This window comes from Propithecus coquereli, unplaced genomic scaffold (assembly GCF_000956105.1).
Source record: "Propithecus coquereli isolate 6110/MARCELLA unplaced genomic scaffold, Pcoq_1.0 Scaffold56, whole genome shotgun sequence".
NCBI lineage: Eukaryota > Metazoa > Chordata > Mammalia > Primates > Indriidae > Propithecus > Propithecus coquereli.
In genome coordinates this window covers 7,663,654-7,684,888 of record NW_012151507.1, presented here as the reverse complement: position 1 = coordinate 7,684,888, position 21,235 = coordinate 7,663,654, and the positions used below count along the sequence as shown (strand labels likewise).

Genomic DNA, 21,235 nt, shown 5'->3' with positions numbered 1-21,235 from the left:
AAAGGTACTCAAAATAATAAAAACAATAAATAAATGCATGAGTAAAAATTATGTCCTTTCTATTGTTAAAATGATTTATTAGAATATAAGTTCTTAAGAAGAAGTAGCAAAAATGTATTGCTTTTCATATAAATGACAGAATTTCTTGGGTATCGCAGGGAAGAATCTTCCTATCCTCCTCCCCACCCTTTTTATAACTCAAAAGTGACACGCTGCACTTTCCAAATTCTCCTTGTAGTTAAGACCTACAAGCTCAGGGTGGATTACGGGGTTGGGATATACTCTATAGCACAACTCTGCCCTTAAAATCTTACTGATCTTCTAAGATTGATCATAAATGGCACTTTGATATTCCCTTAACTTGATATGTTCTTTGCTTTCTCTGAATCCCAAAACCCTTCGTTGTACGCGTTATAGTTATTGTGGGCCCTTAATCTCTGGACACTGTTTTAATTTTCTATTCCCTGACAATCCTTAGCATATACCCTTCAATAAATATCATGCATTAACTGTTTGTTTAAGATAACATTAGCAAAACTCGGAATATATCTGTCTTTATCAATGAAGTCATGCCGTATGAGCACGGCAAACTGTTGGTAGTTGCCAAGGTAAGAGCCAACAAAAATGTTGGAGGAAAGGATTGGCATGAAAGTTGGAAGCAAAGGGAAGCCAAATGCAACTATATTAGCACTTAATTTCTTGTAATATTATTATAAATGCTAAATATAAGAAACTTTTGTATTACTTATATTTCATATTGGCTATAAAGTTAGTCCCTCAATTGGCAGAAAGAAAATCAACCAAGATCTGAGATTCAATACCTCGTTGTATTACTAACCCACACCATGCTATACGCAGTTCCCCCACTATCTAGTATTGTGGCATCTGCCTACTTTAAAAAAAAATTAAAATGACTATTAAACTTATGGCAATTATTAATGTTTCATTGAAGAAGAAAATCTAATTTACCATCAATATGCAATTGGTCTAAAGTATAATACAAATCAATAATTGAACACTATATCTTTACATAAAATATTAAGATGTTGGAACATGGTGGGTTTCTAATATTAAATATCCATCCTTGCCGTGTACAAGAACTTTATTATGGAATCGGTGTTATTTAATTGGGGAGAGAAACATGAAAATTTTATAATTTACGATATCAAAATATCATCCATGGCTCTATAAAATACGAAACAAAATACCTGCCTCATATGCATAATCTGAGAATCAAGCATGATGTCCTCATTGTTTAGTAACAAATGTTGATAATGATCTGCCATCTGTACTAATGGAGACAACCACTGAATGGGGACAGTCTCCAAGCTTCACTGCTTCTCTCAACAACAAACCATAAAATAAAAACAGTTTTAAGTATTTTAAAAGTCTTTCAGATGCACCTGAAGTAATATATAAGATACATTTTAAGTAAAATTATATTTTGATAATTGAAAATAATCCTCACATTTAGTATAAAACTAAATGTCCTATTCCACATGACAGTGTTTCACATCATTTTGCAATGATCCATCTTCTATGAAGGCAATTCTGAATTTTCTTCAACAAAGATAGATGCTATGGACTATTTTGAAAATCAAAAGCTCATGAGTCTTCATTTTTTGTTTACACATTAAAAAGCAAACAGAATGAAAACTTCTCATTTGTTTATTTTCCCTTTAAGTCAAATAGCTGCTAAACTTTATTTCAATTTAAAGTTTATTTATGAGCTATGAAACTCCATCGTTGTATAATATATTAGTTTCCTATGTGTAATCAATCTAACTTGGTGGGACCAGGGGCCAAAAGAAAATTGGCTAGGCAAGTAACTATTAATTTTAGAAATAACAGTAGTAGCTACCATTACTAGACATATTCATTCATGACCCCATTTGATTCTCACAAAAATCCTGTAAGGTAGGTATTATTTTTACATTTTAAATATTAGACTAGTGAAGTTCAGAGAAGTTAAATGATTTGTCCGTAATTACAGGTCTATTAAGTAAAGCCTGGATTTAATCTCATGACTACATTCTTTTTGTACCAGGTATGAGATAAATCAGACTCTTCACACTCATAACATAAGGGACTCAGTACTGATAATAACGTTAGAAGGATGATAATATTATTTCTATTTTATAAATGAAGAAACTAAAGCTCAATTTAAGAAACTTGCCCAAGGTCATGTAACTTGAAAACTATTAAACCACAATTCAAATTCATAGTTGTGCTTTTTACAATTCTTTGAAGCAGCTTCTAAAGGGCAGAGAAACATAAGATAGTAGCTAAACAGGAGGATTAAGAGAGGATTTTTTTTAAAGGTAAAATATCTTGAGTATATTATAGGACACAGAGAAATGTTGGGAAATTGCTAAAAGCACTTGATGCAAGAATTATCTAAATAGGAAATAGAATGCTTCTTTCTCTTGAACAGTAAGGAAAAGTGATTTGGAAGTATAAAAGGACTTATTAAAAAATACACTGAAACTCTTGCAGTAAGTACATGATGCAACAGGAAGAAAAAGAAAGGGAACGGGTTTTTGTTGTTGTTCTTGTTGGAGTTAATGCAAGAGCTATAGCAAAAGATAGTCAATAAAGCTATAAAACTGAAAGGATATGAATCCCAGCCAGCCAGCAGCCATTGTGCCCACTTTACAGCCTATCCACATAACTAAGGCAATAAAACTCACGAAGAACGGAGATACAAACATAGATTCCTGATGACAAAATATGAACTCTGGAATGCAACCATGTCAAAATCATCTCTGTCCTAGATTTCTCAGTTACATGAGCCAATAAATTTCCTTTTTAATTTAAGCTACTTTGAGTTAGAGTTCTGTCACCTGTAGCAGAAAGAGTCCCTGAATAAAATAATGTCACAAATATTTTACTTATGTATACACACATAAAGCCTCTACCTGTCACCTTGGATTCTGTAGAATCTTTATTTTCAAGAAAACTAGTAATTAGCTCTGCTTCTCATTTCTTACATCCATTGGCTAAATCTTATCCTAAACCTGTCTTTTTGGGGAGGTATACTAAAGGATCTATAATTTTAAAATATTTTTATTCTGAAACACAACACACAGAAAAATGCATAAAAGTTAAATGCACACATTAATAAGTAATCAATTATAAAATAAAAACAAATAATTACAAAAGACTCATGTAACCACCACCCAGGTTAAGAAAGAGAATACTGTCATACCCTGAAGGTCCCTTTGTGTGTCTTTTCAGTCTTAACCCCAAATTTCTCCCCAATCACTATCCTGACCTTAATAGTTATCACTTCATTGGTGTTCTTTATAGTTTTTCTATCTGTGTGCATACTAAAAATAGAGTTTCTTTTTGCCTGTTATTAAAACTTATACAAAGTAGAATCATACCAAATCCAATCTTGTACTTTGCTTTTTTTCCTAAATCTTATTTTTATGTGATTCATTCGTATTAACCAATGTAGTGTAAAACATTCAATTCATTTCCACTAGCATTTCTACTATATGAATACACCACAATTTAGCCATTTTAATGTCCAATTGTAATTCTAATATTAGGCATTTTACTAGTGGACATTTGAGTTGTTTCAATGTTTTGACTATCATAAACACTGACCCTAGGACAATTCTAATACATGTATTTTGGTGAACGTGTGCATAAATTTGACTAAGGTATATATCTAGGATTGGAATTTATGGGTATGTATATCTTTATCAGATAAAGCCAAACTGATTTCTAAAGGAGTTGTGCCTTGTCATAGTTTTTTAGACAATTCAATATCTTTTTTTTTTTTTTTTGAGACAGAGTCTCGCTCTGTTGCCCAGGCTAGAGTACCATGGTATCGGCCTAGCTCACAGCAACCTCCAACTCCTGAGCTCAAGCAATCCTCCTGCCTCAGGCTCCTGAGTAGTACCACCATGCCCAGCTAATGTTTTCTACTTTTAGTAGTTCCTGGCTAATTATTTCTATTTTTAGTAGAGACGGGGGTCTCGCTCTTGCTCAGGCTGGTCTCGAACTCCTGACCTCAAGCAATCCTCCCGCCTTGGCCTCCCAGAATGCTAGGATTATATGTGTGAGCCACCATGCCTGGCCAAGAAAATTAAATAGTTTTAAACATTCTAGATTATTCAGTAATAATCCTTTCTGCAGTGGTAAAGCTTCTACATAGGCCAATATTAGTATACATATAATAATTCAACCTTAAAAATGAGCATAATTTTCTGAATGTCTAAAAAGGTACATATTCAATAAAAAAACTTAAAACTACTTGACAATAAATATGATAGAAAAATATATTGGGTTAAAAATTATCTAAAATACTTTACATGATTTTTAGAATAAGTGAAATATATAAAATAGGGCATTATTTATTAAACCTCCAATTAAGTAAAGACTAATATTCTAATGATATTAAGAATTATTATTGCATATTTAATTTCAAAGGCAGCTGAACATTATTATGGTTGCAAGTAATCTGTACTATAACATTTATTCTCTAACTGTAAATTACAAATTTCTAATTTCATAAATGGATATAACAGTATCTATCATGATAAGCAATTAATTCTTCCATTGCTTAAACTACTATATGTTACAAAGCTACTGTCAAAGCATCTAGAAATCTCCAAGCACAAGGAGAGGCTAATTATTTCTTAAAACTACTTAGACATGGCAAAACCTAAAAATTCAAAACTTTGTTTTCAAACATACTTTCATTTTTAGTTTTCCTTTCCTCTTAGGCAATGAATGTGAAATATAAACGACCATGGGTGAGGAAAGGACAGCATCCCAAAAAGCAGCAGCCTCTGACAATGATTAATATGGAGCTGCCAAAGGATGTCTGGCAGCGAAAGAAGCAATAGCTTATGTAACTGATAAAAAATTAGTCAGTAAGACCCTAATAACGTATCTCCCTGGAACCTGAGATAGTGTCTTTGATGAATTGTTTAAGCCAGTCTGTATTCTTCTACCTGTTTAAACTATGGAGGCAAAAATATGGTTAAAAAAAATTACAGATAACTTCTGTTATTCAAAGTGGTTGATGGATGGGTTTGTCAGTTAATGGAATATGCTGATTAACAGAATTATCACATATACTGCTAATTAAAAATTAAAATATGTTTTTCATTAACACTGTATTGAATATCAGTTAATTTTTCCTTAAGGATTCTGAAAGCATTTCTATATTTCAAGTTATCTTTATAAGCCATGGAAACACTGCATAATTCTATTAATATAAAAAGTGTGAGAGACTGGACTGAATTTCCGTCCATCTCGTGACATACTTTAGAATCTATTTTATTGAATCAGTTAACAAAGGCTGACTTGCCATGTGGTCCTTATAATGGCAGAGCAGATAATGCAGAAAAAAATTCTGGGTATTTGGCCTTTCTAGTTATTTGAATCAATCTCTCTCTCTCTGGGAGTGTGGGTGGAGAGGGTGTTTCCAAATAATTATGAACTTACAATTAAACTAAACCTTTGTTAAATCTTAGAACATATTTCTCAGAGAGATATTCTTCTTACTGAACTTTAATCAATATATTATAATATGTTAAATAAGGCTACAGGTAAAAATTGCTCAACTGTGGTATATTCAAAGATTACTTTGTTCAAAACAAAGCTTCACCACCTACGGTTTGAACATCAGCTTCTCATCAAAGTGATCATAAAGGCTTCCTTTACAGAGATGGCTCAAAACCTTGATGAACACACCTATGTCACTGCTTATGATGGCCAGTCTCTTGAATCAGGCACCTGACTATTCTAGATACTAGCTGAATTTAGTGGTGGAACAAGGGCCCCTGAGAATCTACGCTTTGATCATCTGAGAAAGTCCCCAAAAGATGGGATACGGAGATATCAAAGAAAGAAGGAAAATAAGGAGAGATAGATGAGATTGTAAACAGATGACAATGCAACAGAGGAAGAAATCAACCTCAAGGTGAGATAAAGTGAATAATCACAATAGAACCATTGTGTATCACTATTACCATCAGAATCAGGTTATCCGATTTATACCATGAATTTACTACAATTGCTGTTCATTTCCAGAATGCCAAACCCAAATGCAGCGGAGAGGCCCAGCAAGTTTAAAACTAAAGCATTTTCTTTGGGTTTGGCAACCCACCTCCTCCAGAAAGTCTATCCTGAAAGTTCTGGCATAGCTGGCTTGGGAGATTCTCATCTCTAGTCTCTTACCCTATGGATCACTTTCACTTTAAATTCTTTAATGAGCATGTATTGTTTTTGTCACCAGAAAAATAAAGACATACAAAAGAGAATAAAAATAGTAAGTATGTGCCTATATAATCTGTGCCCCATCCTGGACTATGAGGTCTTTGAGATCATAAATTATAAATGATTCACCTTTGTAATCCTACTTCCTAGCCCACTACCTGGCAAACGATGCTCAATAAATGTTCTGCTAAATGAAGGTGTCTGAAGGGAAAGAGTATAAAAAAATAAATCACGGACATGATAAAAGATTTCCTGGCTACAGTATATTGGTTCATAATGGTCCAGGTCCTGAATTTTGGGCAATCACATTGAATTCTTTAACTCTAAAGGGTTCTGGTTAAAAATAACTCCAAGTAAATATTTATTCTCTTCTAGCCAGAACAATTAGTTCTATTGAGAAACTGTCCTATTCTTCACATCAGATCTCTTACTTTATCGCCAAAAGTACATGTTTAAAAAGATATACTATGTGAAGGGGAAGGAAGAAGGAAAAGCAAAGCCAGGAGAAAATAAACCGGGCAGCACTGTGCTATTTATCACATGGAAAATACTTACATGCAGCAGCAACACCGCAGCAAGAAAAGACTGGCCCTGACAGTAGCCAATGTCTTCATCATACACAGAGTAGGCCTAGGGAAAAGATGAAGGGAAAGAGATACTGTAAACATTCACAGATGTTAAGTGTTAGCTCACACCAGCCTGCTGCTTGTCCCTGTCCCTGGGATGTCCACCACAATTGCACCAATCTTTCAACTTGAATGTGTGTGCCATTAGCACCGTGGGATCCCCAGAGAGACTGTGCATGTTCCAAAGCAGTTCCAGATGTCCCTTTATCCCAGGTTGATCTTAAGAATTCTGAAATAAAGAAATTCTCAGAGCACCTAAGTTAATTTTAAAAGCTCCATTATGGTTTGAGGTCCGGTGTATGAGACCACAAGGATGAGGAAGAGTAAGAAGGATTTAAGGTTGATGTGGGAGTTCAAAGGCACTATGAAGGAGAAATCTGGAAGCTGCTGAGAGTGTAGTGTAGCTCTTCTATTCCGATACACACAAAAAAATTACCCTCTAGAACCTCCAGAAGTTCTCAAAGACCTTCTAAACTACTCTCATAGTTCCCACGTGGCTGCAGAGTAAAAATGGTTCCTTCCATCTATACGACTAAGGTAAACCTGAAAAACTTAGCATTGCCCTGAGCTTTTTGCAGAATGGCTAAGAGAGAGCCTCATGTCACATACATGCCTGCTGTTATAGGTGCTCTGGCTATTCCACATCTTTTCTTGTTGTTGTTGTTTTTAAATCCCAGTCCTGAAATGGTGCAAGCATATTCCACGTCCTTAACATCACTCTAACCAGGCCAGCTGGAATACAGCCAGCAAGCCTCATCCCTAGGAAATACGGCGCTCACTGGGAAGTAACTATCGCACCATTCAACTTAACACTCACCTCTTTATCTTCAGACAATTAAGGAAATAAGGTTGTATACTTAATATATACTAAATAGTACTTCAAACATCTGGGATTATAATATAAAAAAAAAAGCCATCGTATTAGTTTTGAAGAAGCTGAATGAGTCACAGGAGGCGAAGTGTGCTGATTAAAGAGTAAAGAATAGGAGTTAGAAAGCTTCTTCTGTAAAAGTCCAGACAGAAAATATTCTAGGCTTTAAGGGATGCTTATGGTATCAGTTGCTTTTTTAAAAAAACAATCTCTTAAAATGTAAAAACCATTCTTACATCAAGGGCAGTACAAAAAAAAGGCTTCCTGGGCCAGAGTTCACTGACCCTAATTTAGAGTTAAAAAAAAAAATTCAGGTACTGCTACGTTTATTTTTAAAAGACAAACATCCCAAAGTGTATTACTGGAATCCAGGATATGTAGCCCATCCCCTATATCCCATGTAGGTGCTGTGCCTCATTTAATGAGATTTCCACTTAATTTGCTTAATACAATGCATTGTGATTTTGTGAGTGTAATAAAAATTATCTCTGACCAGGGCAAAGTTTATCAAAAATAACGAGAAAGGCTTACCATAGAGAGGGTAAGTGTGGTATCTCCCATATGACAAAGTAGTCAGACTGCAGGGTCTAGAATTCTTTTTTTACTTAAAAAATAAACTTTATTGATGTATGGCTTACATTTAGTGAAATTTTAATTGCACAATTCCCTGAGTTAGGGCATTTATGTAACCTCACTATTACAGAATATTTTCATCACTCCAGAATGTTTTCACGCCTCTTTGCAAACATCTTCACTCTTGGCAACCAGTGATCTGATTTTTATCACAATGTATTAGTTTTGTATTTTTTTAATTTTCCATGAATGGAATCTTACAGTATGTACTCTTTCATATCTGGCTTCTTTTACTCAGCATAATTTTTCTGAGATTCTTCCATGTTGTGTGTATCAGTAGTTCATTTCTTTTCGTGGCTGAGTATTCTATAGTATGAATATACTACACTTTGTTTATCCATTCTCCTGTTTCCAGTTTTTAGCTAGTGTGAATAAAGCTTGTGTGTGTGTGATATACGCACACGCACACATATGCACATACACACATATATACACACACATATACAAAAGGCTTTTTGTGGATATAGGTTTTCATTTTCCTTGAGTAAATACCTAGGATTGGAGGTTCAAGGTTTAAATGGTAAGTATATGTTTAACTTATAGGAAATTGCCAAAGTGTTTTACCAACTGTTATACAATTATTACACCCCTACCAGCAATGTATGAAATACCCATCGTTTCACATCCTTGTTAATATAATACTTGACACTGTCAGTCTTTTTCCTTCTATTCATTCCTGTGGTTTTGACTTCCATTTCCCTGACAGTTAATAAGATAGAACATATTTTCATGTGCTTTTAGGCAATTGATACATATTCTTTTGTGGTTGCTCAATTTCTTGCCCAATTGTGTAGCAGGGTTGTTTGCCTGATTATTGTTGAATCATGGGAGTTCTTCATATATTCTGTTTACAAGTCTGTCTGTTCAGGATGCTGTTACAGAATACCACAGACTGGGTAGCTGATAAACAACAGAAGTTTCTCACGGTTCTGGAGGCTGGGAAGTTCAAGATCAAGGCACCAGCAGACTTGGTGTCTGATGAGGGCCCACTTCCTGGCTCACAGAAATGGCACTTCTCAGCATGTCCTCCCATGGCGAAAGGGGCAAACGACCTCCACTGGGCCTCTTTTATAAGGGCACTAATCTACTCACGAGGGCTCTGCCCTCATTATCTAATCACCTCCCAAACCCTTACCTCTTAATATTATCACCTTGGAGGTTAGGGTTTCAACACATGAATTTTGAGGGGACATAAACACCCGGACCATCACTAAGTCCACTGTCAGATGTATATACTGCAAATATTTTCTCCCTGCCTGTGATTTGCATTTTCATTTTCTGAAATCTGTCTTTCAAGCAGCAGATTTAAATTCTGATGAAATTCAAATCAATAGTTTTTTTTTCTTTTATAGTTCATATTTGTGTGAACATGTGTCCTGTTTTGGGGTCATGAACATTTTTTCCTATGTTTTCTTTTAGAAGTCTTTAACTTTCAGCATTTATAATTAGGTCTGTGATCCACTTTGAAATAAAAAATTTTAAAAACCAAGTAGTCTACATCCTTCAATTTTATGCATTTTCAAAATAGTTTAGACTATTCTAGGCTCCTTTTATTTCTATGTAAATTTTAGAAACTTTTTAATTTCTTCCAAAAAATGCCTATTGTGATTTTGACTGGGATTGTGTTGAATCTATAAATAAATTTGGAGGATGACATCTTCACAATATAGTCTATCAGTCATGACCGTGGTATATTTCTTTCCATTTATTGAGATCCTCTTTAATTTCTCTTAGTAATACTTTATAGTTCTTAGTATAGAGATCTTGCACGTCTTTTTAAAAATTTTCCCCTAAACATTTTATATTTTCACGCTATTAGAAATGTGGGGTTTTTTGTTTTTTCAGTTTTTGGTGTTTTTTTTAGACAGGGTCTACTCTGTTGCCCAGGCTTGCATGCAGTGGCACGATTATAACTACTGCTATAGCTTTAGCTTCCCTGCATTAGCTTCCCGAGTAGCTGGGACTAAGGTATACCTTACCACACCTGGCTAATTTTTCTTTTTTCTTTTTTTGTAGAGATGGATCTTGCTATGTAGCCCAAGCTGATCTCAAATTCCTAGCCTCAAGCAATCCTCTCACCTCAGACTCCCAAAGTGCTGTGATTATAGGCATGAGCCGCTACACAATGCCAACGTGGTATTTTTAAAATTTCATTTTCCAGCTGTTTGTGGTTAGTACACGGAAATGCAATCAATTTTTTATATTGACCTTTATGCTATGTCTTTAGTAAATTTACATATTAGTTTTAGCTGCCTTTTAAAATATTCCTTAGGATTTTCTACATGTATAACCATGTTGTCTGAGAATGTTATAGTTTTACTTCTTCTGACCTGTATGCCTTTTTTCCCTTGCCCTCCTGCACTGACTCCAGTATTGTACTTGTACTGCAATACAATGGTGAATACAAGTGGTGAAAGAGGAAGGACATCTTCATCTTCTTCCGGATCTTAGGAATCAAACATTCAGTCTTTTACCATTAAGTACAATGTAGATTTTCCATAGATGTCCTTCATTAGGTTGAGGAAGTTTCTCTCTATTATTACTTTGCTGAGTACTTTTATCTTGTATGTGTATTGAATTTATAAAATCATTGCAATGATCATTTTATTTTCTCTTTTGTTATGTTAATACAGTAAATTTCACTGATTTTCAAATGCTGAACCAATCTCGCATAACTGGGTCAAGATGTAGTTTTCCTTTATTTTGCTGGATTCAATTTCCTGCTCTTATTTTTACTTTTTTGGAAAGTATTTCATGAGGGATATTGGCCTGTAACTTTTTTTTGTTATGTTTGACATATTTTGGCACAGAGTTATACGCTGGCCTTATAAAACAGGTATGTTAGTGTTCTCTCTCACTCTGTTTCTGACAGAATTTTGTGTAAGAATGGTATTAATTCTTCCCTAAGTTTTAGAACATAACAATGTCTGAGAACTAGATGATCAGGAAGCAGCCTTTCAGCTATTTAAAACTCTAATCATTTAGAGTTTTTGTTCTTTTTTATAAATCATATTTATTGAGGTATAATTTATATACAGTAAATTGACCCTTCACTCATTTTTTTTTGAGAAAGATATACTACTGGATTTGTTGATGACAAATACTTCCACAGTCTTTAAATTCTATCTGTATGAAGCTAAAGAATGAGGAAGCAAAGTGCTTTATTCCACAGAAGTATCTTTACTGAGTTAATATTTGACATTACATATTTGGCCTTTTAGTCTTCGACATATTCAACTCAAGAATCCTGGTCTATGTAAGAATTATCCAATTAGGTAGAATTTATGCATCTATTGTATAGGCACAATGAAATCACCATCTACCATATCGTCCCCAATTCCCATGCTAGCATAACCATGTATCCCTGGTGTCCTGGCATAATTATTAATAACATCACCTTAACCTTCAAGTATCCTAATTAGGATGATAAATAGAGCCATCCATTCTATACTAGGATTCATATAATAAATTCCTCTAATTTTGTGCCTGAAAAATAAAAAAAAGTGTGCCTTATTTTTTAAAGAAAGGATATGCTAATAAGATAATTAATATTATATAAATCAGCATTTTCTTTTTGCCTTAACTGCCAGGAATTAATTATCACATAAGTTACTCAACTCTAGAAAACAGCTCATCTCTGATATCTGATAACATCCACTCCTCTTGGTCACTATATTTTTATCTATTTTACATGAGTTTTAATTTTATAAAATCTTTCAGGTCTTTCAGTAAATAGAAGGGCAATCAAAAAATCAAACTCAATCATAAAATCATATTATGGTACTATTGTTCTCATTTAACCTTTTTCTGCTAATGAGTATATTATCATACTCTCTTCTAATGAGAGAAAAATTAGAGCACTAGAATAATTACCTAATGAATCTGAAAGAAGCTTTTCTTCGTTATTACAGTTTCCAGAGTTCTGCCTAATCCTTTTACTTATTTAATTTTCTTTGATTTATACAGATATATTTCTGATTGCTTCACTTGTGCTTTTATTCAGGGTTCATGGGTGTGTGTGTGTGTGTGTGTGTGTGTGTGTGTGTGTGTGTGTGTGTGTGTGTGTGTGTACTGGGGGCTGGAAGAAGGATACAGGGAGAATACAGAAGAAAAAAAGGAGGAAGAAACAGGGAAAAAGTTCTAATCCTATCTCTGTTTGTAGTATGTCTGATTATAAGGTGGTCTGTCACTTTCTTTTCCATAGACTAGAAAATCTGAGATTTGCTGATGACAAAGCATATTACATGAGCAATAAATATATTCTCAAGGCTTCTCCTTCTCCATGAAAGATGTCTGAAGTTCAGGATTCCTTAAAAATGTGGATCTTCAACAATACTATAAAACTAAAAATTGATAACAGGAAGAACTTCAAAAAATTCACAAATACAAGAAAATTAAACAACATGCTCCTGAACAGCCAATGAGTCAATGAAGAAATAAGAAGGAAAATTTAGAAATTTCTTGAGACAAATGAAAACGGAACCACAACATACCCAAATCTATGGAATACAGCAAAAGCAGTTCTAAGAGGGAATTTTATAGCAATAAACACTTACATCAAAAAGAAGAAAGATCTCAAAAAACAACCTAATCTTTGACCTCAGAGAACTAGAAAAACAAAAACAAACTAGGCCCCAAATTAGTGCAAGGAAGGAGATAACAAAGATCAGAATAGAAATAATGAAACAGAAACTAGAAAAACAATAGAAAAGATCAACGAAATGAAGAGTTGTTTTTTTGAAAAGATAAACAAAATCAACAAATCTTTAGCTAGACTAAGGAAAACAGAGAGAAGAATAAAATTGGAGATAAAAAAGGAAATGATACAGTTAATACTACAGAAAAACAAAGGATTATATGAGACTATTTTCATAGTCTCATATTGAAAATAATAATTTTCAATAATTATTATATGTACCAACAAATTGGATAACCTGGAAGAAATGGACAGATTCCTGGACATATACCATCTACCAAGATTGAATTATGAAGGAACGGATGAGTAAGGAGATTGAATCAGTAATAAAAAGTCTCCTACTAAAGAAAAGCCCAGGACCTGATAGTTTCACAGTTGAATTCTACCAAACATTTAAGGAACTATTACCAATTTTCTCAAACTCTTCCAAATAATTGAAGAGAAGGGAATATTTCTAAATTTATTTTACAAGACCAGTGTTACCCTGATACCAAAACCAGACAAACACATACAAAAAAAGAAAACTATACGCCAATATCTCTGATGAATATAGATGCAAACATCCTCAACAAAACACTAGCAAACCAAAGTCAGGAACACTTAAAAAGATCATCCACCATGATCAAGTTGAATTCGTCCCAGGGAAGCAAGGATGGTTTAACATATGTAAGTCAATAAATGTGATATATCACATTAGAAGAATGAAAAAGGATAAAAACCATATGATCATTTCAACACATGCAGAAAAAACATCTGACAAAACTCAACATTTCTTCATTAAAAAAATCCTCAACAAATTATGTTAAGGAATGTACCTGAACATAATAAAGGCATATATAACAAACTCACAGCTTACATCATAGTGAATGAGGAAAAGTTGAAGCTTTTCCTCTAAGAACCTGAACAAGACAAGGATGGCCACTCTTGTTACCTCTATTCAACATAGTACTGGGAGTCTTAGTCTGAGCAATTTGGCAGAAGAAAGTATCTGCCTATAACATGATTTTGTATGTAGAAAACCCTAAAGACTCTACCAAAAAGCTAAACTAATAAATAAATTTAGGAAAGTTGCAGAATACAAAATCAACATACAAAAATCAGTGGCATTTCTACACACTAACAGTAAACTATCCAAAAAAGAAATCAAGAAAATAATCCCACTTACAATAGCTACCAAAGAAAAAATGCTTAGAAATAAATTTAACCAAGAGGGTGAAAGATCTCTACATTGAAAACTATAAAACACTGAGGAAAGGAATTGAAGAAAACACAAATAAATGGAAAGATATCCTGTGTTCATGGACTGGAGAAATCAATATTGTTAAAAGGTCTACTATCCAAAGCAATCTATGGATTCAATGCAATTCTTATAAAAATAACAATGACATTCTTCACGGAAACAGAAAAAAATCCTAAAATTTGTATGGAACCATGAAAGGCCCTGAATAGCCAAAGCAATCTTAAGCAAAAAGAACAAAGCTGGGAGGATAACACTACCTGACTTCAAAATATACTACAAAGTTATAGTTAACTAAAACAGTATGGCACTGGCATAAAAACAGAAATACAGACGAGTGAAACAAAATAGAGAGCCCAGAAATAAATCCATGCATTTACAGCCACCTATTTTGAACAAACATGCCAAGAACATACACTGAGGAAACGTACCTTACCAGATTCTGTGGAGCCTGAGGGCAGGCTCACCTGACCCAACCCCACCCAGCCTCACTCCCCCGCCTGCCTCTGCTGTGGTGGAGAATAAGGACTCAATTGGAAGTTCCAGGACCCCACCCCCCCGCTGAGGCATTCCAATGCTACTCCTAAGGGAAAACAGCTGGTCCCAGGTCCCCAAAACAACATGACAGCCTACTCCTTCCAACAAGTCCCACCTACTAATAGGGAGGTAAATTTGCACAGACCCTTAGAGCATTTACTGACTCGATCAGATAAGGTGTGGTTCATCCCTACCCACAAGCACCAACTACTGTCTCAGAGATTAAACCGGGTGTGCCAACACAATTCACACTGTTAAGAAGACCACACGGTTGGGGAAAGAAAAACGATTTCAAAGACCTCCATCCTTCCTCATCAAAGAGAGACAGGGAATCTGCCCACGCACAAGGACAAGCCGCACAGCAGGAGGTGACATTTATTGTGCAGTCAGACCTCTCTGCTAATGATCATCTGTATTTGCAGCCGCTCCCCAGTGCCAGCATCACCGCCTCAGCTCCACCTCAGGTTGTCAGGCATTAGATTCTCATAAGGAGCCGCAACCTAGATCCCCAGCACAGGCAGTTTACAGTAGGGTTCGAGCTCCTACAAGAATCTAATGCCGCTGCTGATCTGGCAGGAGGCGGAGCTTATGCGGCGATGTAAGTGATGGGGAGCAGCTGTAAATACAGATGAAGCTTGGCCGCCACTCACCTCCTGCTGTGCAGCCTGGTTCCTAACAGGCCACGTACCCATACAGGTCGCAGTCTGGAGGTTGGAGACCGCAGGTATAAAAGATTAAAAAATGGTATACCTGTAGAGGGCACGTAACAAGAATGGGCTTGCAGGACTAAAAGTTGCTCCAGGGGGGTCAGTGAGTGGGGCGTGAATGTGGAGGCCCAGGGCCTTACTGCATGCTACTAGAGCCTTTATAAACACTGTACACTTAGGCTACGTTAAACTTACATTTAAAATTTTTTTTCTTCAATAACAAATTCACCTTGGCTTACTGTAACATTTTTACTTTATATACTTTTAAAATTTTTTTAACTTTTTGATTATTTTGTAACAATACCTAACTTAAAACACAAACACATTTTATAGCTGTACAAAATAGTTTCTTTTGTTATATCCTTGTTCTATAAGCTTTTTTCTACTTAATTTTTTTTTTTTTTACTTTTTAAACTGTTTTGTGAAAAACCAAAACACAAGCACACACATTAGCCTAGGCCTACACAGGGTCGGGATTTTCAGCATCAGTGTCTTCCACCTCCACTTCTTGTCCCTCTGGGTCTTCAGGGCAATGATACACATAGAGCTGTTGTCTCCTATGATAACAATGCCATTTTCTGGAATGCCTCCTGAAGGACCTGCCTGAGGCTGTCTTACAGTTAACTTTTCTTTTTTAAGTAGAAGGAGTATATTCTAAAATAATGATAAAAAGTATAGTATAGTAAATACATAAACCAGTAACATAGTCATCTATTACCAAGTATTATGTACTATACATATTCTAAGTATCATACTCTTCTATGACTGGCAGTGCGGTAGGTTTGTTTATACTAGCTTCACCACAAACACGAAATGCATGGCAATACAATGTTATGATACTAGGCAACAGGAATTTTTCAGCTCCTTTATAATCTTATGGGACCACGGTCATATGTGCTGTGGAGCTCGAGACCAGCCTGAGCAAGAGCAAGACACTATCTCTGCAGAAAATAGAAAGATTAGCAGGGCTTGGCGGTGTGCACCCATTAGTCTCAGGTACTGGGGAGGCTGAGGCAGGAGAATGGCTTCAGCCCAGGAGTCTGAGGTTGCTGTGAGCTAGGATGATGCCACGGCACTCTAGCCCAGGCAACACAGTGAGACTCTGTCCTCAAAAAAAAAAAAAAAAAAAAATTCTTTTATTTTCTTTGAGACAGGATCTCGCTCTGTCACCAATGCTGGAGCGCAGTGTCACAATCACACCGCACTGCAACTTCAAACTCCTGGGCTCAAGTGATCCTTTTGCCTGCCTTTCGAATTCCTGGCCTCAAGCAATCTTTCCACCTCAGCCTCCCAAAGTGCTGGGATTACAGACGTGAGCCACTATGCCTTGGCTTAAAAGTTTTCTAATAGAGGTTCTGACTCTAGACATCTAAATTCCAGCTCTGCCAGTTACCAGAATTACTTAACTTCTCTATGCTTTGATTTCTTTCATTGAGGCAATAAATTATTTATTGTCTACTACATAGAAGGCTGGGCTAAGCAGTGAATAAAATGGCCAAAAAAACCTTCGCTCTCATAAAGCTTATTTTCTAGTGGGAAAAGACAGACAATTGACATACGTAAATGATCTATATAGTATGTTTGAAGGTAATAAGTGCAATGGTGAAAAATAAAGCAGGGAAAGGGGCTAAGAAATGCTGGGCGAAGAAGAGAATCCCATTTTAAATAAAGTGGTGAAGGCGGGCCATAGTGAGAAAGTAACACTTCAGCCAGAAGTTGGGAGAGGTTAAAGAGTAAGCCATGTAGATCTGTAGGAAAAGAATGTTCCAGGCAGAAGGAACAGCCAATGCAAGGGCTCTGAAGTGTGAGCAAGCCTGGCACGTATGTCCGGGACAGAATGCATAATGGAGAGAACATGACATTACAGCCTGGAACCACTGTAAGAATTATGGCTTTTACAATAAATGAAACAGAAAGCCACTGGAAGTAGAAGAGCAGGTAGGAGATGGGTTTAGACCAGGGTAGCTACAGTGGAGGTGGTGAGAAAGACCAGATGCTGGACATGTTTTGACAGTAGAGTCAGTAAGATTCCTAATGCGTCGGCTGTGTGGTGCTGGCGAGTCAGTCACGTGCAGCCTGCTGACCTTCCCATGGCTGCAAAAGAGTGTGCCGTGGGCCTGGAACATTTCCTCACGTGGAGATGAGGAGCCCTCACAGCCTGTGCTGGGCTTACTGCATGGTTTAGTAATACCTTTCTCTGTTCTGGGCCTGATATACACTGCTTGTTTGGTTTAAGAGTGTGTGTCATATGGCCCCTGGCCAACCCCACCTGTGTCTCTGTTCCTGGTGGGGAGGGAGCAGGTCCTTTGCTTGTGCCACAAGAAGGGTATATGTAGATCACCCCCCTGCCTTGGCTGGAGGGCGAGACCCACTGGCCACGATGCTCACTGTGAATGCTAATCTTGCTCTTTCTCTTCCATACATGAGTAAAGTGTTGTTCCATCTAGTGCCTGTGTGAGCTGTATCTTTTTGGCAACCCTAACACCTGCAAACCATGCACTGGGTTGATGTCCTGGGATTGCTGTTCCTGGTGGGAGGCAACAGGCATCACTTGCTCAACATGTGGTGTAAGCGAAATAAAGGAGCATCAAGGATGATCCAATGTTTCTGGACTGAGCAAATGAAACAATGGAGTTAGCTGAGATGGAAAGACTATGGATGAACAGGTTTTGTAAGAAAGATCAAACATTCAGTTTTAAAGAGGCTACGTTTGGCACTTATGTGCACATATAGCAGTAACATTCATCAGGTGTTGGGCAGGTGCAGGGGGAAGGAGGGAATGGGTATATTTACACCTAACGGGTGCGGTGTGCACCATCTGGAGGATGGACACGCTTCAAGCTTCGACTCGGGTGGTGCAAAGGCAGCATATGTAACCTAAACATTTGTCATTTGTACCCCCATAATATGCTGAAATAAAAAATAAAATTAAAAAAAAAGGGTAAGTTTGAGATATCTGTTAGATATCCAGAGAAGAAATCAAGCAGGCCGTTGAACATATAAGCTTAGGTTCGAGGAAGAGGTTGGGGTCAGAGATATAAATTTGGCCATTATCAATATATGCATGGCATTTAAAGCAGCGGGACTACATGAAATTATCAATGCAATAAATGTACACAGAAAAAAAAGCCTAAAGACTGAAATTAAGAAGTCAGGAGAAAACTAACGAGCAAAAGAGACTTTGAGGAAAAAGAGTGCAGGAGAAGGCAAGTGAAGAAAATAGCTGAAGAACAAGGGAGTAATCAACAGCGTCAGATGTTGCTGATCGGTCAGGAGGAAGAAGACTGCGATTTGGTCAGTAAAGGTGCAATGTAGAGTAGGAACGAGGAATTGGTCCTGGCAAGTATAGATAATTCTTTTGAGAATTTTTTTGGTAAAGGGGAACAGCTATGTTTATCTGTAACACAAAGGTAATAATGGTAGCCACCATATAAAATTGAGGATTAAACACAATGCCTAGCACACGGTGAAGTGCTGAATAAACGGCAGTAATGGCAGGCTGATGTCAAGGAGCATTACTACGTCCTTCCTTATGGAGCTGCCTGGACGGGGTCTTACTCACTAGTAAAATTCTTACAGATTCTTAGATTCATTGCTTCCTTGAGAATGATCAGTTTTCTACAGGTGCCTAAAAAAAAAAAAGACCAATTTGTTTATCAATGCGTTGTACCTTCTTTTTACTCTGTGATATACCAATGTAGGCCTAAGACATCTTTGCAAACTCTTACAACTAAAACTTACGAAGAACAGAAAGGGTAATAAAATTCATCTTTAAAAATTCATTAAGTTTCCTATTCCCTTCTTGAAGCCATTAGGCAGAGCAAGATAGGTATTCACATGGAGGGGTGGCCTGGCGTGGAATGTCAGACCCTTACTAGAATGACAATGCCATCCGTGGGCTAAGTGGGTGGCCAAGAGTGGAGAATCAGTGCATGAGAAGATGAGAAGTCCATGCAGGGTGACTTCCTGGCACAGGGTGTTAGAACCTGACCATAGCAAGGAGAGCATCTGCACAAGAGAGAAATGGCAGCCGTAATGGGAGATTGGTTACAGACAGAGCTGTTGTCCAAGTGGATAAATGTATTAAGGATAGTGGGAGTTAGTTTCTGACTGTCAGAGAAGGAAGTTACAAATATAGGAAGGGAGAACACTAGAATTAATCCTCTGGTGTTGGATTGCAATTAGAAGTATTGCTATGATCTCTAGTTTTCAACACCAATACTTAGTTATAGAAACAAATATGGGCAGTGACATCAGCAAAAAAGGCAGAAAATTTTCTCCTTATAGCAAAAATAGTCAAAATCAACTTTTTCAAAAACCTGGAAATTGGCCAAAGGCTTGCAATAGCCTGGAGAGTATTTATTCCAGAAAAATTACTGCATCTTGGTAAGAAGAGGGAATTTTGTGGCATTTTTTAACTAGCCTTAGTGCTACCTCCCCACCTTCCAGCTTCCTGATAACCTTGAAAATTAATAGCCTGCATTTGTAGTGACAACAAGCAGTCTGGCAGCCATCAGAGGGAGTAAGATGGGATTAGAGGCCCTGCAAAGCCTCATTCCCAGAGAATTATCATGATTAGACCTGTCTGGTGGTTCCCTCGAACACTCCACTTGCAATGCTCACCCAATATGAAAAAGCTTTTCCCCAGGAGCATCTGTCAAAAACAATTACAGGTAATTGTTTGTGTGGCTGTCTGAGGAGATGGATAAAAATTGGGGCAAACAACTATAGAGAAGAGTATGGAGGTTCCTCAAAAACCTACAAAGTGAACTATCATATGATCAAGCAATCCCGCTCCTGGGCATTTATCCAAAGGAAAGGAAATCAGTATGTCGAAGAGGCATCTGCACTCCTGTATTCATTGCAGCACTATTCACAGATATAAAATCAACCAAGTATCCAACAACAGACGAATGGATAAAGAAAATGTGGTATATACACACAAGGGAATACAATTCATCCATAAAAAAGAATGAAATCCTGTTATATGCAGCAACATGGATGAAACGAGAAGGCATTATGTTAAGTGAAATAAACCAGGCACAGAAAGGTAAAACACTGCATGTTTTCATTCACATGTAGAAACAACAAAAAAGTTGATCTTATAGAAGAAAAAAGTAGAACAGAGGATACTAGAGGCTGGGAAGGGAGGGGGAAGTGAGGGATGCGGAGAGATTTGTTACAGGACACAAAATTACAACCAGGTAGGAGAATAAGTTTTAGTGTTCTATAGCACTGTAGGATGACTATAGTTAACAATAATGTGTTAGTTTCAAATAGCTAGAAGTAGCATATTGAATGTTCCCAACACAAAGAAATGATAAACATTTGAGATGATGGATATGCTAATAACTTCAATCTGATCATACATCATATACATTGAAACATCACTATGTACCCCATGAATGTGCACAATAAAAAATGGGGGAAAACAATATACCAATCAAAAAGCTTAAAAGGAATACCTGGGGAATGAGATGTCCATGAGAGCTTTATAAGACTCATATCTGAGAATCTAGAGGGCAATGCTCACGTGTAGGGCTATGCACATGCTCGAGGCTTTGTGCATGCTCAGGAGGGCTCCATGCTCTCACCTCTGGCAGATTTGAAGCTCTGCGTAAGCAGGAAGTGAAGGCAAGACAGTTTCAACTGGCTGGCTGAGTAATGGAAAGCTGTGCCCAAACACACATA

At 36.6% G+C, this 21,235-nt stretch overlaps 1 protein-coding gene across 1 annotated transcript in view; it reads right to left on the bottom strand.

Annotated features, from left to right (window-relative positions):
- LOC105821147 (rab GTPase-activating protein 1-like) overlaps positions 1-21,235 on the bottom strand; it is a 592,862-nt gene that overhangs the window by 257,160 nt on the left and 314,467 nt on the right. Inside the window, exon 6 of the mRNA XM_012657785.1 lies at positions 6,793-6,867. Coding sequence (XP_012513239.1) covers positions 6,793-6,867 — 75 coding nt within the window. The remainder of the gene's footprint in view (positions 1-6,792; positions 6,868-21,235) is intronic.